At 47.7% G+C, this 16,984-nt stretch overlaps 1 protein-coding gene across 7 annotated transcripts in view; it reads right to left on the bottom strand.

Moving 5' to 3' along the window:
* CSMD2 (CUB and Sushi multiple domains 2) overlaps window positions 1-16,984 on the bottom strand; it is a 276,129-nt gene that overhangs the window by 114,967 nt on the left and 144,178 nt on the right. For all 7 annotated transcript variants that reach the window (XR_002432467.1, XR_002432468.1, XR_002432469.1 and 4 more), the window contains exons 12-14: window positions 15,752-15,855; window positions 11,734-11,846; window positions 4,869-5,051 (exon numbers count right to left, since the gene is read on the bottom strand). Coding sequence is in view for 3 of the 7 variants with exons in the window: in XM_021375375.1 (XP_021231050.1) it covers window positions 4,869-5,051; window positions 11,734-11,846; window positions 15,752-15,855 (400 nt within the window). In the remaining 4 variants the exon portion in view is untranslated. The remainder of the gene's footprint in view (window positions 1-4,868; window positions 5,052-11,733; window positions 11,847-15,751; window positions 15,856-16,984) is intronic.

Genomic DNA, 16,984 nt, shown 5'->3' with positions numbered 1-16,984 from the left:
TGAACCCCGCTCAGGTCAATGGCGAGCAGAAGGCGTTAACGGGCCCTGAAGGGTGCACATCTGTGCAACGCCGCGAACCACCTCAGTGGGCAGCAGGACCCTTCCCTGGCGGGTTCTGAGCTGCACAAACCCAGAGAGTGGGCAATGCTTCGCTGAAATGAGAGCGGACACGTCACGGGAGGCTGAGGTGACCCACCAGCTCCTCTCCCAGCTTGTCTGGCAGAGGCAACAGGAGCATCCCTCCGCCATCACTTCAGGATCACTGTATCGGGGTCCTTCACAAAAGCATCAATTAGAAAAACAAAAGCAAACCAAAGAAACCATGGCAGAACAGATGGAAGTAAAAATGATCCCCGCACTTCTAAAATCCACTACAAGCAACTGCATCACCCAGCTGATAAAGAAGCCCAGTGTCGGCCAGAGAAATAAAACCTGCTTACAGCAGGAGGGGGAGGCACATCGTGAGCCAGCGTACACTGCTGCAGCAGCACTGCAAAAAGAAGAATTAAGAATAAGACCAAAATACGAAGAACGCACACGGCATCGGGTTTCACTGCAAGAACGGGAACCTGCACTACAGTTCAGAAGCCTACGACACCTCCGTTTGGAAGGAAAAAGTCTCAATTCCTTCAACAGAAAATTTTCTAGAATTTCAAATCAAAGAATCGCCCTGGTCATCTTATCCACCCACCCCCTTAATGCAGCCTATGAAGCAATTCCTCCTTCCCGCAGGCATCCAGAAAGGATTATCCTATCTCAGCTCAGCGCTCAGGGATGGGGAACCCATCACCGCACTGCTCCAAGGGTTAACTCCTCTCAGTGTTAAAATCTGTTATTTTTAAAAGGCAAACTATGCTTTTAGCACTGCTAACCTCAGACACGCTGCTCTCCAAATTACCCTCCGTACGGAGATGGCACCGTAGGTTACTGTGAAGAGTGGGCAGGAAAAGAATACAGGAGAAAAAGAAAGAAAGAAAATGATGACCAACTGACAATTTAATTTAGAGCTAAATGAAATCCTTGTCAAGTGATACAGATTTACATGGCTCTGTTCAGTACATTGCTGGGAAAGCATCGATGGCACTTTGCATTTCCGGAGACAAAACCCCACGCCTGGGGCAGACAGCGCGCACCAAAGGTTTGCTCCTCTGCTGGAAACCACAACCTGAACTGCGTGCAAAGGGAGGAGCCGAGGGCATGCAGCAGGTACAACACACCAATAGAGGATCGACAAAAAGTCATCACTGCTAAGGAGACAGATTCTGTACTGCTACTGAAGAACATCAGATGATTAGAAAGCCTGGAAACATGCACAGATCCCAGCGCCTCTGGAGATGGCTGCGTTGGTGCTGCACATCTGTGTGAAGGACGGGATCGTGAGCTACAGAACAACGGACAGAGAGCCTCTGGAGGACACCAGAACAGCCCAAAACAGCACAGCCCAAGGTATGCCCCCACTCACTTAAACTTACACACACACACGGACACACGTGCATGCCCTCATTTATCCCCAGCCTTCATGGAGTCCCAGTCAAGCAACACCAACCACGCACCCCTTGGTTCACCACAAAAACCTTCACCCCAGGTTTACTCAACGCACCACCATCATAATCTGCACCGTTTTCTTTCTCCGTGTTTTACAGAACTTTAGGACACTTAATGGGTCCAGAGAGGGACAGCTCAGAACCTCCTTCCTTGGCTGCCTCAACTGCTGCAGAAAGATGGAGAGCAACGGAGATGTCAGCTCTTCCTCTCCTTAGCAAGGAAACAGATTTTGGTCACATAAAATGTTTTGTAGCGGTGCTTTCCACTGCAACATTTCACATAACATTCAGAAAATGAGTTTTCCCTGCTATACACGAGGATGTTCAAACAGCAATTCCAGCCACTATTTGGAAGCTACGCTGCCACCGAAATGCCCTGCTCCTGGCTTCATCTGCACGGACTTCTATCATCACTCTTACAACATCTGAACAACTCACCAGCTTCCCCAATAGCTGTAATTATGGCCTGGTTCACCATTTGTTAACATTATGATCTCCTCAGCCACAGGTAACTGAAAACTTCAGCTTGAATATCACATCCCTTGCAAGATCCTACCATCAGAGCAGGAAGTTCATCTGAGCAGCACAACCATTTCCCTCAGGCAACATTTATCCACATGACACCCCCTACGCCCATTTTGCTGCCCCTCACGACTTCAAGAAAACCGAATGTGGCACAGTGAGAAAGCAATGAGTTGGGTTACCCTGGGTTATGAGGACTGCCTTAGCACCCGATAGATAGCACAGTTCTGTCATTCTGGAAATGCAGTAACTACAGACCTGATTTGAGCACTACAACACGTGGCAGAACAGAGAGAAAGAGAGAAAGAGAGAAAGAGAGAAAGAAGAGAAAGAGAGAAAGAAGAGAAAGAGAGAAAGAGAGAGAAAGAGAGAAAGAGAGAAAGAGAGAAAGAAGAGGAAGAGAGAAAGACAAAGACAGAAAAAGAGAGAGGTCCTCAGTATGCACACAGCACTGACCCAGACAGCCGCAGTGCAGGCAGCAGAGCCCACATCCAGAGTGCACCTGCGGGTGGATGATGTGCTACAGCTGGGATGCCAGAGGTTCCCAGGCCCCAGTGCAGTTGTTTTGAGCATCTCAGTTCACCAGTCTAAACCCACACAGCAGGACCATGGACACCTTGCTTAGTAAGGGTTTAGAAAGGACATGCATCAAGGAGTCTTGCAAGGTTCTTCCAGTGACCTACACACTCGCCCTGAACAGTTAAGGGATGCGATGACAACAAGGAGGATGAAGATGGAGGTGCTGTTATCGTGAAGGCACAGAGTCACAAATTAAGAATTCGTCACAATAAGCCAACGCATTACTTAAATGGTTTGTGCTGCTTTGTCATCAAAGCCCCAGGAAATGAGCTCTCCACAATAAATTCTGTCTGCTCATAAATCACTTGCTCAGGACAGCAGGATGCACCATGGCATGCTGTTTAATCTTCTGCATTTGTCATGCGTTCGCAGGCAGTATCAGAAGCATTGAATTGTTTGCATATTCCAGCCAGCAGCACATAAATCAGGTTACCTTCTTTTCCTGCCTGATACCCAGTACACTTAATGGTCTCCCAACATTTACAGAGAGTTGTCACCGATTCCACTCCAGATTTCATGCCAGGATACACATTTTGTCATGCCACCTCTTCTCACTCATGAACACCAGTATGACACTACCTAGAATAAGTAAACTCGAAGGCAAGGGAGCAAAGGTGTAAGAAGGCAATGGAATACTTTTCCCATGACCTGCATGTTGCCATGTTGATTCATGAATATCCAATATTCTGAGGGTCACAGAGAACAGAATATAATGGCTGCTTCTTAACTAAAAAATGCATGTCTTCACTACACTGCTGACAGTTGGCAACTGGAGCTTGATTTGATGCCCTCTCTTCAGTATCTACCTACAAAAACAATACAATCCTACTTTGCTGGGAAGTCTGTTCTACTGCTACTATGAGAACATCACCTCAGCCCTGGTTCGAACAGCAGGTTTAGTCTCACCACAAACTATCAGCAAGAACCTCAGCCAAACTACCAGCTGCTTTTATGAATTCATCATCTGGGAAAGCAGTAAAATCTTCTGAAGCACAGCACAGCAATGGCCTGACAACTCCCACTTCAAAGACACCCAGGGAAAACTCCATTTTCTTCATCAGCATCTCTAGCTGCTCTGCTTATCGAGAATACCAAGTAGGTATCTGGAAAAGTAGAAGCTCCAACAGTAATTGCTTCCCTTCCCCAGGCAGACATGCACCAATGCTCAGAGGTCGAAGCACAGTTTGCAAAGAAAGGCGCTCACTTGAAAACTGATGCCCGCGTTCCCCCACAAACACCCAGCACAGGGATGTGAGCCCCTGCAGCTCCCAAAGAACCCAGATCCAGCTCTGCAGACACAGGGTTCCATCCCCCATTGGCTGTATGATAGCACTGCCATGGATCACATTCTGCCACACCACAAATGAGCATTTTTTACTGCAGTGTCTAACACTGGTGTATTTCTACGCATTGTGAACATACGCCTAAAAATTCAGGTTTCTGCTCTCTCTCTGTCCTTCTTCTCCCCACACTCCTGTCCTCTTGTCTGTTGCTCAACTGAATTTTCGTTCCCTATTTTTTTTTTGTTAGATTCAGTCTCACTCCATGAGAGCACAGCATTTGTTCAAAGACACACAATTTAGCAGAGCCACCTAAGCAGAGATGAGACAAAAAGAAGAGTTTGCTTGTCATGAGTCACAGAAAATACCGATATTTTTGTGAGTTTTGGTAATGCTCAAATAAAGCACTGCTGTGAATGAACACTTCATTCAGTCACTACAGTAACACAGGCTGCCCACAGTATCTTCAAAGGATGCGAGACCATTAAAACCCAAGGGGACTGTGCACGTAACACCCATTTATATCTGGAAATTTTACCCTTAGTCGCTACTGAGAGCATAATATCCTACTTCTGCTGAGAACTCATGCAACAAATTAAAAATTGAGGTCCAGCAGCAGGGAGCCTGACTATTGTCAGATAATGAAAGAAAATTAAACGGCCAACAATAGGATTGAATTCCATCGATTTTAAATTTCGTTGCTGACGCCCCATCTGGGCTACACCAAGTGCTGCTTTCTCTCCAGAACGAATCTGCACGTGCTGGGAGGGCAGCGGCCGCACGGGGCCTTGTCTGCACGTGGGGGCTGCCCCCCACTCCTCCCTGCCCTGCTGGGAACGCCGGGCCACGCGCGGCCTGCAGCTCCGCCAGCCCGGCACAGCGCTGCCATCACCGCCTCACCACACGGGGAAAGCATTTCGGAGCCGCCTCCTCACTGACTTACAAACACAGACAGGTTTCTGAGCAGACCACTGGCTACTCTTTTGGCAGGTAATTGTTTTCTGGCCCTTCAGCTCAAAGGCGGGCTGGCACTCAAACTTCAAACTGTCCCCGTGGCGAAACGTGGACCCTTCTCGTCTGCCGTAGGCCGGAACGCCGGGATCCCCGCAGCTCCCCTGGTCGATCTCTGAAAGAAAGGACAACAGAGGCAGTGAGGGGATGGCTGGGACCCCGAGCGGTGCTGCGTGTCCGCCCGTGTGTGCTCGGCACGGCCATCGCGAGGCCCCTCATGAACACAGCCACAGCCAAGCAGACCCAGCTGTGCCCAGCTTCCAGGACCTGTGTTAAACCAGACGTACCGCGGGCAGGCCCTGCAGCCCTGGGCAATGAGCACGAGGGCATGGAGTGCTGTGATATTGCTGTTTGCTCTCTTCCCCCCTCCACCCCCCAGCTCCATTTCTGCGTGTGGTCCCGAGGCTGACAGCTGACGCCTTCCCGCGTGCACAGCGCTCATCCCTCCCTGCGTGTAGTTTGACTCCGTGTAAGTCATGGGCACAATTCGCTGTTATCGGCTGCTCCATGCGATTTCATTTCAAAAGGGTCCCCTGCTCCGTATCACCAACACCCACAGCTCCTCATTCCCTCGCAGCCCTCTCACTGCTCAGCATTATTCATCTGCTTCACATTCATCTCGCCTTGCAGCCTTCCCTAGTTTTTATCCCCATCATCTGTGATCAGCCTCGCCGTCTTCTCTCCCCGTTTTCAATTTCTTACACCAAATTGGAAACTTCTTTTATGACATTTTCTGTACAGAAGAAAATCGCATAATCCGAGATTTGCATGACTCCATCTAATATTCCAATTTGGTTTGAATAACAACAACGACCTCATTATTATGCTGACTTGAGGCAACTTAGATACAGGTGTATTATGAATAGAAGTCACGACGAGGCACCTAGCTTCTGCTACCGCTGGATGCATCCTGAACTAGAAGTCACTGCCAGGTAATGAAGCATCCCCAAAATAATTTAGCATAAATTAATATTAATAGGAAAGTTGGCGTGAAGTAGGTTTCCTTTTTCGCCCGTCTCTGAAAACAGTTTGCTGGGATTTGTGCATCCTCCTGCGGGCTCTGAAAATCCGAATGCTGGAGGTTTGTACTTGCACATGAGGGACAAAAGATACAGCAGCTCAGATGGTAAAGGAGCACTGAACTGTACACTACTCTACAAAAAAAAAAAAAAAAAAAAAAGCAGGAGAAAGTGTAAATCATGGGAAGAAAACCGAGCTTCGAAAGTCAAGAAACAGTAACAGGATTAAGGGGTGGAATGCGTATTTTCAACATGCATCACTGTGACCTGACACAGACGCAGGAAGACGATAACTTTTTCTGCCAGAATTCAGCAGCCCTTAGAAATGAATTTTTGTCCTGTCACTCCTTCTCACACCTCGCAGCCCTGGAAGGCAGCGGGCACCTGCAGGCACCTTCCCCTCCTGGCTCCGCTGGCAGCACCGTGCTGCTGCGCCTGGGGGTGCCCCATCCCCGTGCACCTGGCTGCACAGAGCCCCGTCCCATAAAGCCAGCAGAGCTCTGCCACCATGTTCCCAAGGGTGAGGGGCCATTCCAGACCCAAACTCCTTCCCTGGAGGGCAGCAGCCATAGGAGCTGCAGCAAGGGGCTGCTTGCAGATGTGCTGTGCTACGCAGCTCCAGCTACCGCAGAGGGCAACAAGTGGAGCTACAAATGCCCAGCACATTCAGCGCCTTCGTAAAATCAGGATGCCAAGCAGGGAAAGAAAACAACTCCCTTTTGACCCTCTACTGAGAAAGAACAAAGGTAACAGAGGTGCTGTAGTGGTGTTGATTGAATGGGCTCCCCCAGTGCTGTTCTGCCACACCACGTGAACCCATCTGAGCATCTACAGAGAGCAAAACCGCCGACGTAAGAATGGCAGAGAGACGAAGAATCAGAGCTCACATCTTCCACCGCGCACATGATCTCACTGCCAGCAGCATGCAAACAGAGCCAGCCCAGCTCGTTACATCACAGAGGTCTGAAAATGGCACCTCTGTCCTGAGCAAATCCCCTGGTTCCTACGCTTCTTTTCAAGCATCATAAAATTCATGACATATTTGGCAGAGCTGAAATTCCAAAAACGAGTGATTCAGAAATATCACAACACGTTACTTCGGTGAGATTGAAATGTTTCACCCGAAGAATGCTGAAGTACAATCGCTTCCCCATTAGAATGATAAAAGTCAAAACCAAACAAGAACATCCAAACCAAGTGTTTTGACACTATTTAAATGAAACAAGTCGAAATGAATCTTTCAGCATCCCCCGTCAAATATTATATGGCGCGGACACGTTTTTGACAAAGCAGTCGTTTCCAGCAGAAAATGCTCCAGCAGGGATTTCCCAGCTCTCCCACACCTCGCCCGCTGCTTTCCTGGGGTGGCACAGCATCTCTGCTCCTTCCCGACTCAGCTCTGCGGGAAATGGAGCCACCTCGGAGCCGCAGCGAGCGCAGCACTAGCAAAAATATACCCATAAAATGTGGGATTTGTGAGCACTTAGAAGACATACCTGAGGAAATGACACAAATATTAGCTCTGGTCTGAAAAACCCTTAAGAGTATACTTAGTCTTATACACACAGTTTTGCACCTATATTAACTTTGCTTAAACTAATGAAAGCTAATAGTGTTAGGAACCTGTCTTTAATGAGCCAGGAGCAGGGAGTTTCTCTTGTGTAGCTCTTTGAGATGATTCCAGCCATGAGGAAAAAAGGCTCTAATGAGGAGACGAGATGAGAAGGAGAGGATAAAGCGAGAAGGAAAGCTCCTTTCTTCCTTCTACATTTCTGCCACGTCCCTCCCATCCAAGCCACTGTTGAAGGGCAGATGTAGAGATGGACCCTCCAGGCTCGTTACAGCCCCGTGGCGCAGTGTCAGATCCATCCCACTGAACTGAGGTGAAACTCAAGCCCAAGGAACGTGACCCAGGGAGCAGCTCAGGCTGACACACCGTCAGCTAAAAGCCCTCACGCCGGCCGGCTCAGCCGTGTTTTATGGTGTCAGTCAATATATTGAATGGAAACCAGCACCGCTGCCTGACTTCACCACGAGCCCATTGCGAGGCGTGAGGCCACGCAGAACCTAACAGATACACACCGGTGTCAACACCTGCAGCCACCCAGCAGCAAGGTGCAACCCAGTGCGTGAGGACAGAGGAAAGGACATATGTGTATGAACACCTTTATAAGCAGCTCGTCTGCTGGCATCTACACAGCGTTCTGTATTTACATCTAATGTGCAAACAAACACGGCAACCCAGCAAGCTCACCGACCCAGCGCCTCGGGCAGCACCGATGTGATGAAAACCAGAAAGGTCAGGAGAGGAAATCTTCAGACTGCGGCTCCTAAGCCTCTTAGCAGCACGGCGCTCCATCTGAGCTGCACAGCAGAGCTCTCCGGAGCCAAATACTTCGTCAGCATCCCAGCAACAATGAATATTGTTTAATCATCCCCTGCCTGCAGCGCGCTGGTGGTTCAGGACGTAGACCTTAGTCAGCTCTACCCAGGCTGACCCAATTCCAACTGAAATCCAAACCGTATTCGTGCTTTTGAGGGTCTGTAAATGTAGTTCTAATCCGAAATTATTGTTACCCTACGTTAAAAATAAATAAAATAATTTAAATATGTGACTACATTAAAATCTGCTTTTTCCTGCTTTTTCACGTTTTAATATTTTTCTTACCAGAGAATTCTGGATTGCTGATTTCATTGCACACTATTGCCCGTAAGAACCTCAAGCTCAGCAGTAACAAACACTCTGCTCCCCGCACACACCTTCAAGTCCACCAATGGGGGAAATAATTACAAAAGGATAACGCTTGAGATTTTCAAAAGTACCGTATCAATACGGGAGCCTGAACCCTGTCCAATGAACCCTACATTTCTCCAGAAGTTTAGATCACACTGCCTGGAGGAATGACTTAAAGAAAGCAGCAAGAGGGGCTGGCCTGGGAGCTCCCAGAGAACTGTGACAATGGCTGCGGAAGCACCAGCCTGCCCCATGGGGAAGGTGTTCTCTGAAGCTGTCTTAGATTAAAGGGAGAAGACCTGGGACCCCAGGAGGCTGCGAGCTCGCTCACAAGTCAAGCACTAAATTGCAGCATCAATCAGCTTGCTAAAGTTATGAGAAAGAAAAGAATTCTGCAGCAAAGTGGAGCTTAGGACAGATTTCTGCTGACAAGCGCTGGAAGTCCAAAAACATTGTTCACTATTATGAGAGAATGTCTGTTTAAAAGGATAAGCATGGCTGCGGTTGAGACATAGGAGATTTAGAAGTAATCTTCATGAACATTAATGAGCCAGATCCTCAGCTGGTAAAGACTGACACAGCTTAATTGAAAATCAATGCTGTCACACCGATTTGCACCAGCTGAACATGTGTTCCAAAAGAATCCAATCTTGCAGTGCAGATTTGGAAGAAACAGAACCCAGGCATCTTATGGTTTGTATACTCTTCCTGTGCTCTTTACCCATAAATGAAGCAAAATTCCCAGGTAGGTTCTCCCTCCCCAGGAACTCTACATTCCAAATTCCATGGCACATCACCCTCCTGAGCACAGCCCTTCCAGCAGGTTCTTAAATCCATGCACCAATACGTCTCCTAGGTGTGACCATTTCAGCACTAGCAACAGGCTTTATGACTGCATTATTCCTAAAAGGGACACTAAAACGTACACGTCGTAGGATGCATGGCTATTTAAATGTACTCTGTAAGCAATGCTCTGCTTTTCTAGGAGGCAGATTTTGGTCCTGACTTTATATTGCTCTATTAGCTGTAATTTTCCTCTCGCGGTTAGGAAGAAGTGTGCCTATAAAACAGGTACTGAAACTTGTTAGTAAGTTAGGTATGATTTCATAATGCATTCGGCAAGTGCTAATTGCCTCTTACTTAAATGAATCTTGCTTTGCAACTCAAAGTATTTGCAAAAACGAAAAGAATTTTATGGAGCTGGCTGATTTGAGGTCAGCTTAACCTCAGGACAGTGCCAGGCACACTACTGTATTATTGCTCATGCAGAAATCCATTTTGCAAGTTCATGAATCTGCTATACAATAACTGCAAAGATGCCCAAGAAAGGAGAAAGGATTTGAAGAACAGGCAGCGAGCAACCTCAGCTCCTAATACCTTGTGGTAGATGAAGCCACCCATAACATCTCAGCAAGACACAGTAGGGAAAAGTCAACTTCCTTACAGATCCATAGCTCACAGAAGAAGAAGAAGAGCATAAACCAAGACCCTACATCTCTACGCTCTGTGCTAAGTGACTAGAAGAATGTGCCCACGTTGCCCACTGGATGAGAATCCCAAATGAGATCAGATCTGAGGGCAAAGCTGGAGAGTGCCTTCACCCCTCCACAGCTGGCGGGTGGAGGTGCAGCAGCGTGCTCAGCCAGGCTGCCGAAAATCAGTCAAATGTGGCAGGAGACAGACATCACAGTGACTGCAAACAGCATGCTTTCAGGCTGGTACCATCCCGAGACTGAGATAGCACCATCACGGTGCTTCCTGGACAATCAGGCTGGATTTGCCTTTTTTCTTTCATTTCCATTGTCTTTTATCCATGTCTCTAATGACTTTCTGCTGACCTGGTCTTGCAATCCTGTAAATACTGGAGCACTGTGACCCAGTCCCCCTCCAAGGCACTGCTCAGCCTGCTGCACATGCTAGCACTGGGTCTGACCAGGTTTTCTAGTAGGTCAAGTCCCTTCAGGCTCCTAACTTAGCATCAATCAGCAGCACTACAAGGGTCAGCTCCTGGCCCAGCACAACATGACACTTCCCTGAAACACCGTAAGTTCGAGGGAAACATTTTAAATATGAATGAATACTAATGTGCACTGAGGGCTCTTGAGAGAAACAGTTTGATTTCAACCTTAATGCTGATATCAGCTGCTGCTACCTCTCACAATCAGCCCTCACGTCCAGATCAAGTTTTGTATGCTCAGTTTTAGGTATCAGAGCTGAGTGAGTAAGTCATCCCTGGTAACACCAGGCTTGGGACAAAACTGAAAATGCTTTGAAAAAAGATTCAAGACAACAACAAAACCAGAAAGGAGACACAAGTGTTCCTGTGCTGGAGGCTGCATCATGGCAACGAGCTTCCCCTCTGCAGGTGTGAGGCCACCAGGCAGAAGAGGAGAGTATGTTCTTTGGACCTCTGCTTGCAGAAGCAGCTAACGAGGCATCGTGCTCACACAGTGCGAGGCCACAAACGATGGGGATTTCTGTAAAACAGATTAGCATCTCTGAACAGGGATTCAGGAAAAGCTTCAGCTGGAATCCCCGGTCCCTTACGTCAGTTAGAATTAAGGAGCACTTTTCCATCACCTTCTCTAACTTTGCAGATACCTGTAACGGTAATGATAGAAGTTTATGGCAGAGTTCAGTGTTCCCATCTTAATTCATTTGAAGAGTTTCTTTGTAAAAGTCCCAGAATTACTTCTTTCATTTGTAATACTCCAGATTAGTAGTTCATACTGCTGATCTACTGGAACCACTGATAACTCGAGCTCACGTCCTTGCACAGTCTTTTGCAGATGTCATCACTCAGCTGAAGCTCACCAACTCTTTTCCAGCAAAGCAGATGAGAGGGCAATGAAACATTAACCACCCAGCCTGCTCTCATGGAAATGAAATCACAGAAGCTGCTCTTAGTGGAGCAAAGCTTCAATTTTAAGGAAAATTCTGATGAGCTTAAGTATTTTGAGGAGCTCCTTTCTCACAAGCAGCTACGCCCATCTCATCTCTGATCTTTTTAGAAACAGATAAATTGCGAGAGACACCCGAGTTACCTTCGTACGTTGCTTTGAATCCCAGCAGGTTACTGACACTGTCTGTCTGGAAGAGGAGCCACATCTGGTGGTGTGTGCTGACAATGAGGTCGGGGACCGTGGTGCCTGTCAAGCTGTACGAAATAAATAAAAACATGTCAACGGTCTGTATGCATTCTGAAACTTCAGTTCTTGCACCAAAATACAGGCCACTTACAGCTCTGTAGGAGCAGGATATAACCAGAACCATGCCACCACAATAAGAGCAACCCCACAACAGAACGCCGTCCCAAATCCTGAGAGATTTTCAAGACAGATGAGGCTCTCAGTGTGTCCCTGCACTCTGCTTACAGCAATGAGTCTTTTAGCACAGTTGAGGGCCTGCAAGTTATTATCACCACCACTGTAGTAATTACTATTTAGTACCATCATTACAATATATTTTTTCCAGCATCAATAGCCATCATTTCCTTTCCCACTGAAGCAAAACAAAAGCGGAGAAAATTCCCACAAACCACAGTGGTGACTGACTCCTCTTAGCTTCTTTTAGAGAAATTTGCTGGTATTCCCAAATTTATTCTCGCACGCTCTCTGCTGTGCCTGTTTCCCAGCAGAGAGGTCTCCACCAGGACCTCAGCAAAGCTCTGCAAGACAAAGCATGAGCCTCAAATCTGCTCCATGTCCTGGGAGCCCCTGGAAAAAGGCGAGTAATCCCAGCAGCATGGGATGATCAGGGCAGCACCCACCCTTGCCAGGAAACTGCTCGGAGAGCGAAGAGATGAAGAAAAATGTCACCACTACATCCGTCTTAATGAGGCACGTTTGGCTCACTCAGCCTTCGGGATTCATCACCTCGCTGTGGTTCAGCACAGCTTTAGAGCCTGATCCCCCACCCACACAGCACCCGTGCAGGCACTGACACACACAGATGCCTGCGCTGAGCACAGCTCCTGCCCCTCCCCCCGCTTCAGAAAGCAGAGTCCTGGTGCGTGGGAAGGGATCATTACTCCAGGAACACGAGCGTTCTGTTGTCTGTCCTAGTGGCAGTGTTTAATGCTATTATGCTATTTCTGCTAAGGTATCGTCTGTGATAAATTTGTAAGTCACCGTGAGCGTAACTGCTGGGAGTGGATGGGTGTTTTTTTTTCTGTAGTGTTTGCTTAAATCTAAACACATACATATGTATGGATGCGGCCTCTGCCTGGCATCGTTCTCGAGTACGATAGCAGCACCTGAAAGCCGTGATAAAACAGAACCCCAAGCTCTCAAAGCAGAATTACTGCAGCCCAGTGCTGCAGGGGAACGAACCCAGCAGCTGTGTGTTGATAACATCCTGTGAATAAATGTAACTTGCAACCTCCAGGCACAATTATGGCAATTCTCACTTTCCTGGGTAATTGGAGACAGTGCGGCTGATCTGCCAGTTACAGTTTGCTCAGAGTGAAGCAGAACGACTGCTTGAAGGGTTGTGCTCCTTATTTTACCTGCTTGACACTCCAAAACAGGCTGCCTGCTGAGTGCCAGGTTCTTTCCCGCAGCCACTCAGGTACCTAATGGCAGATTCGGGACCAGTGATGCCACACAAATGCATCTCCTCCCCATCCCAAGGATTTTCTTACAGCTCACATAAGCACTAGGAATTACTGTAACACCTGACACTGGTCGCCTCTGAAACTCTGGCCATGCAATCTGGAGCGTGCTTCCCCCTGCAACTGCATCCACCTCCCTGCCCAAAGCCCTCCCAGCTCTGCCCCAGCTTCACTTGCTTACTCCTCGGACCTCCAGCAGAAATGTTATTGATCCCAGGGTGCTGGTAAATGAAGAATTAACCTTTTTTAATTAGTGTTTTTCATCCAGAGATTTTGATGTGGACTGGAAAAGATGAAAAAGTGCTATCCTTGATTCTTCTCAAGTTATTTAAGCAGCAGACAGACAGGAACAAGGAACACACCAAGAGAAAAACCTCCAGAAAAGGGTTTTTTTAAACAGTTTTTGCATGCCTTCCCCTTCCACTTTAACAAGCTGGATGATTGATCTGGGTGCTTGTTACTTTGGGGAATAAAATCCTCACTGCGAGTCAGAAAGCTCAGCCTAACAATCTGTTATGTTCTCTGAGATGCGTTTTACAGGCACGAGAGTGAGACTGAAAACAAATGGTCCTTTATACCTCAGTTTGGGATAACGTCTGCTGCTATGGAAGTCGGCTCACATGCATTACTTGGTTTGCAAGTCTGCAGGACCGAGTTCCTCTTGAACAGCAGCGAATGAATGACGAGTAGGAAGAAAATTGGCACTCTCATCTTTGACAGAGCGGGCTTTCTGCATGTGGGCTCCTCCAAAAAAGCTGCAGCGTGTATCAGCGGACACACCTGGTGTTTAATTCAGCCGGCCCCAGGTTCAGGGCACAGCACACGCTGACAAACGTTGTCCGTGGACTTTCACCCACATTCATTACTAATGGAATATTTCTGCGGCCCTCGCTTCTCTTTCACATTTCATTAAATTTTCAACTCTTTTCTCCCAGATTAAAGAGAAAAATGAATAAATTTCCTTTTTAGGATTAGCATCAGCAATTTAATGGAAAGCGTTGCCGGGCAGTGGGAGAAGATACCACGCACCACGTGCAGCCAGTCACGGGGACTCTGTGTTTGCATTAGCACGGCACTGAGTCCCTAATACACAGTGAGAATACATGGAACAATTAAATACATGGAATACATGAGAATAAATGGAATGATAACATGGAATACGTGGAATGATCAGAACAAAATCTGGGGAAACGTTCATAGGCCTCAGGCAAACAGAAAGGGGAGGGAGCGAGAAATCATTTCAGCAAATTCTCACAAACGATTCCCTCGGCTGTAATTTGCACATTTGGGCCAATCAGCTGTGAAATGTTCTGTGACACTTTAATTACAAACACTTTTGCAATAATCAGACTTTACATTTATATACATCGCAGGTTAGAGTTTGTGACTGAAGCCTCACTGCTGCTCAGGTCCTGAAAAGCGCAGCAAAATGGAACTCGGAGAAATGGAGACTTGGGAAAGACAAGCAGACATTAAGTGAGTGAAAACAGGGTGGATGCAGGTTCATGGGGAAAAACAAGCACAGAGGAGGAATTAAAAAACACAGTAAAAAATACGCTTGGAAAGAGCACAACAGCTTTGCTAGAGCAGCTTTTGGAGAGTGGTTTTCTGTTGCATGTTTCTATTGGGTAGAGAAGCAGGGAGTCCTTCAGGCTAAAGCCCAGTGCTGGCTGCCAGTGGCCCTGGTTGCAAACCCCCATTGCCAATTCCAATGCTCCTCCTCAAAGTCCCAGTGACTTTTCCCTGCTCCTGCCATAGCACCTGGCCTTGCAGGTGCCCTCAAGACATTGAAGGCTTTGACAAATAGCCCTGGCTTACATCTTAACTCAATGGCAGCAGCACAAGGACACGACAAGATGCCACGCTTTCAGAACGGGTCGAGACTTGGCTGCATTAGCACTGTCCTATGCACACTTCATGATTTGCTCTGCTTTCAGTTAGCTCACACTGCATGGCTGTGCCACACAACTCCACTCTCAGCCTGTGTCACCGTTCATACAGTTGCACGCTGGGTGCAAAATGCTCAGGCTGTGACTCGAAGGTACAGGATTCACAGCCACTCTGCACTGTTAACAACGACTGCTTGAGAAAGGCAGCACAGGAGAGAGGTCCAAACTTTTCAGCTTCTGCTTGATTTGCATTTCCTTTTGTATCCAAATTTTAATCTTGTTTCCCCAGCTCCCTGGACAGCCTCAGCTTCTCTCTACGGGGCCCTGACAAAGGGAATTCAAGAGAAAAGAAGCGAAGAGGTAAAAGTCTTTCTGTCAGCTGAAGCCTAAGAGAATGTGATGAGAGAAGAAAACACCAAGAACAGTCAGCTCCACCAAAAATGAAAACCAGCTTATAAAATATTCAGCGAGGAACAGCAAGCAGACGGGGCTCCTTCATCCAAACACATCTGCTAAACCTCCCCAGGCAGAACCCAGCCATGCTAAGGACATGGTACTTACACGTAAAGCACAGATTTCTGGTCTCCCACTTGTCCTCCATCACCAACTGTCAGAGTGTCATATCCTCTTTCTAGTTCAAATTCTTCAAAGGTGAGTTTGATAACCTGGCAAAGATGCAGCGTGTTAACATGGATCAACAGCCACGGCAGCTCCTCCCGCCTCGTTCATTCTGCTGCTCCACGGAGGAGCACTTTATAAGGTCATTACTATCTTCAGGACATCACCTGTAGTGACCTCACTTTTTAGAGCCCTGTGGCCCTTCTTTCAGCACACAGTGCTGCTCTTCCTGAAGCTACCCATTAGATTTTCTAGATGACTCCCTCATTCCCACAGTAGAAAAACAGAAGTGTTTGCTCTGCTCTGTCTGCACCATCCATGCATCAGGTTGTGGCTGCCATGCACTGCCTGCCCACAGCTGTGTGCATCCCTCCCCAGCTCTGCCCCAGCCTTCCACCCCGCTGACAGGCACCGCATGGATTCACGGAGCCTTCATGCCCCATCTGGGAGCAGAGGTCCCACCAAGTCAAGAGCTTTGCGTTCTGAGTCTCTCAGCTACTCCTGAAACCTTTTATTTGCAAATAACTGAAAATTACGTTTTGAGCCGGGGGACAAACGCCTTAAATTCGGCCTCGGAGAAGGTGAACAAAGAGAAAAGGCAGAGAGCTTAATTTACAGAATTGCTTTACAATTTACATCTGTGGACAACACCAACTGCCATTAGCGGGAGCTGTCTCTGAAAGCTTTTTAAGCGCACAGATCCAGGACTGCACAGAGACTTGGATGCACTCACCCCTTTGCACGCGTGCCTGTAAATGAATTACACTTCTCCACTCTTAGCAGCTGCCAGGACCAGATTTAGCTTCACACCACCTCTCGGTGTCTAACACGTGGAGTTACCAAAGCAGGAACAAGGAGCTAGAGCACGCTGCACACACGGTGCCTGCAGCTGCAAGCACAGCTCCACCCCGGTCAGACCCCAAAGGAACCATTCCCCAGGCTGTGCTAAACACCAGCACGCCCCTGCGTTGTCTCCCAGGCCTGCAGATACACTCTAGGAAGATGACGACGTTTTCCCGTTGCAAGCTTCTCCATTTCAAGCACTTAAATTAATTTATCAGATGCCGAACAGCTTCAGGGTTCTTAAAAAGTAATGGGTGCGTGCAGAGTTCAAATTGAACTGTCAGGTGCTACCATGCTCTACATATAAATGCAATTACCGTGTTTTAAATGCAT

This window comes from Numida meleagris, chromosome 22, assembly GCF_002078875.1.
Source record: "Numida meleagris isolate 19003 breed g44 Domestic line chromosome 22, NumMel1.0, whole genome shotgun sequence".
NCBI lineage: Eukaryota > Metazoa > Chordata > Aves > Galliformes > Numididae > Numida > Numida meleagris.
The sequence above is the reverse complement of the archived record's forward strand: the minus strand, read 5'-3'. Positions and strand labels throughout refer to the sequence as shown.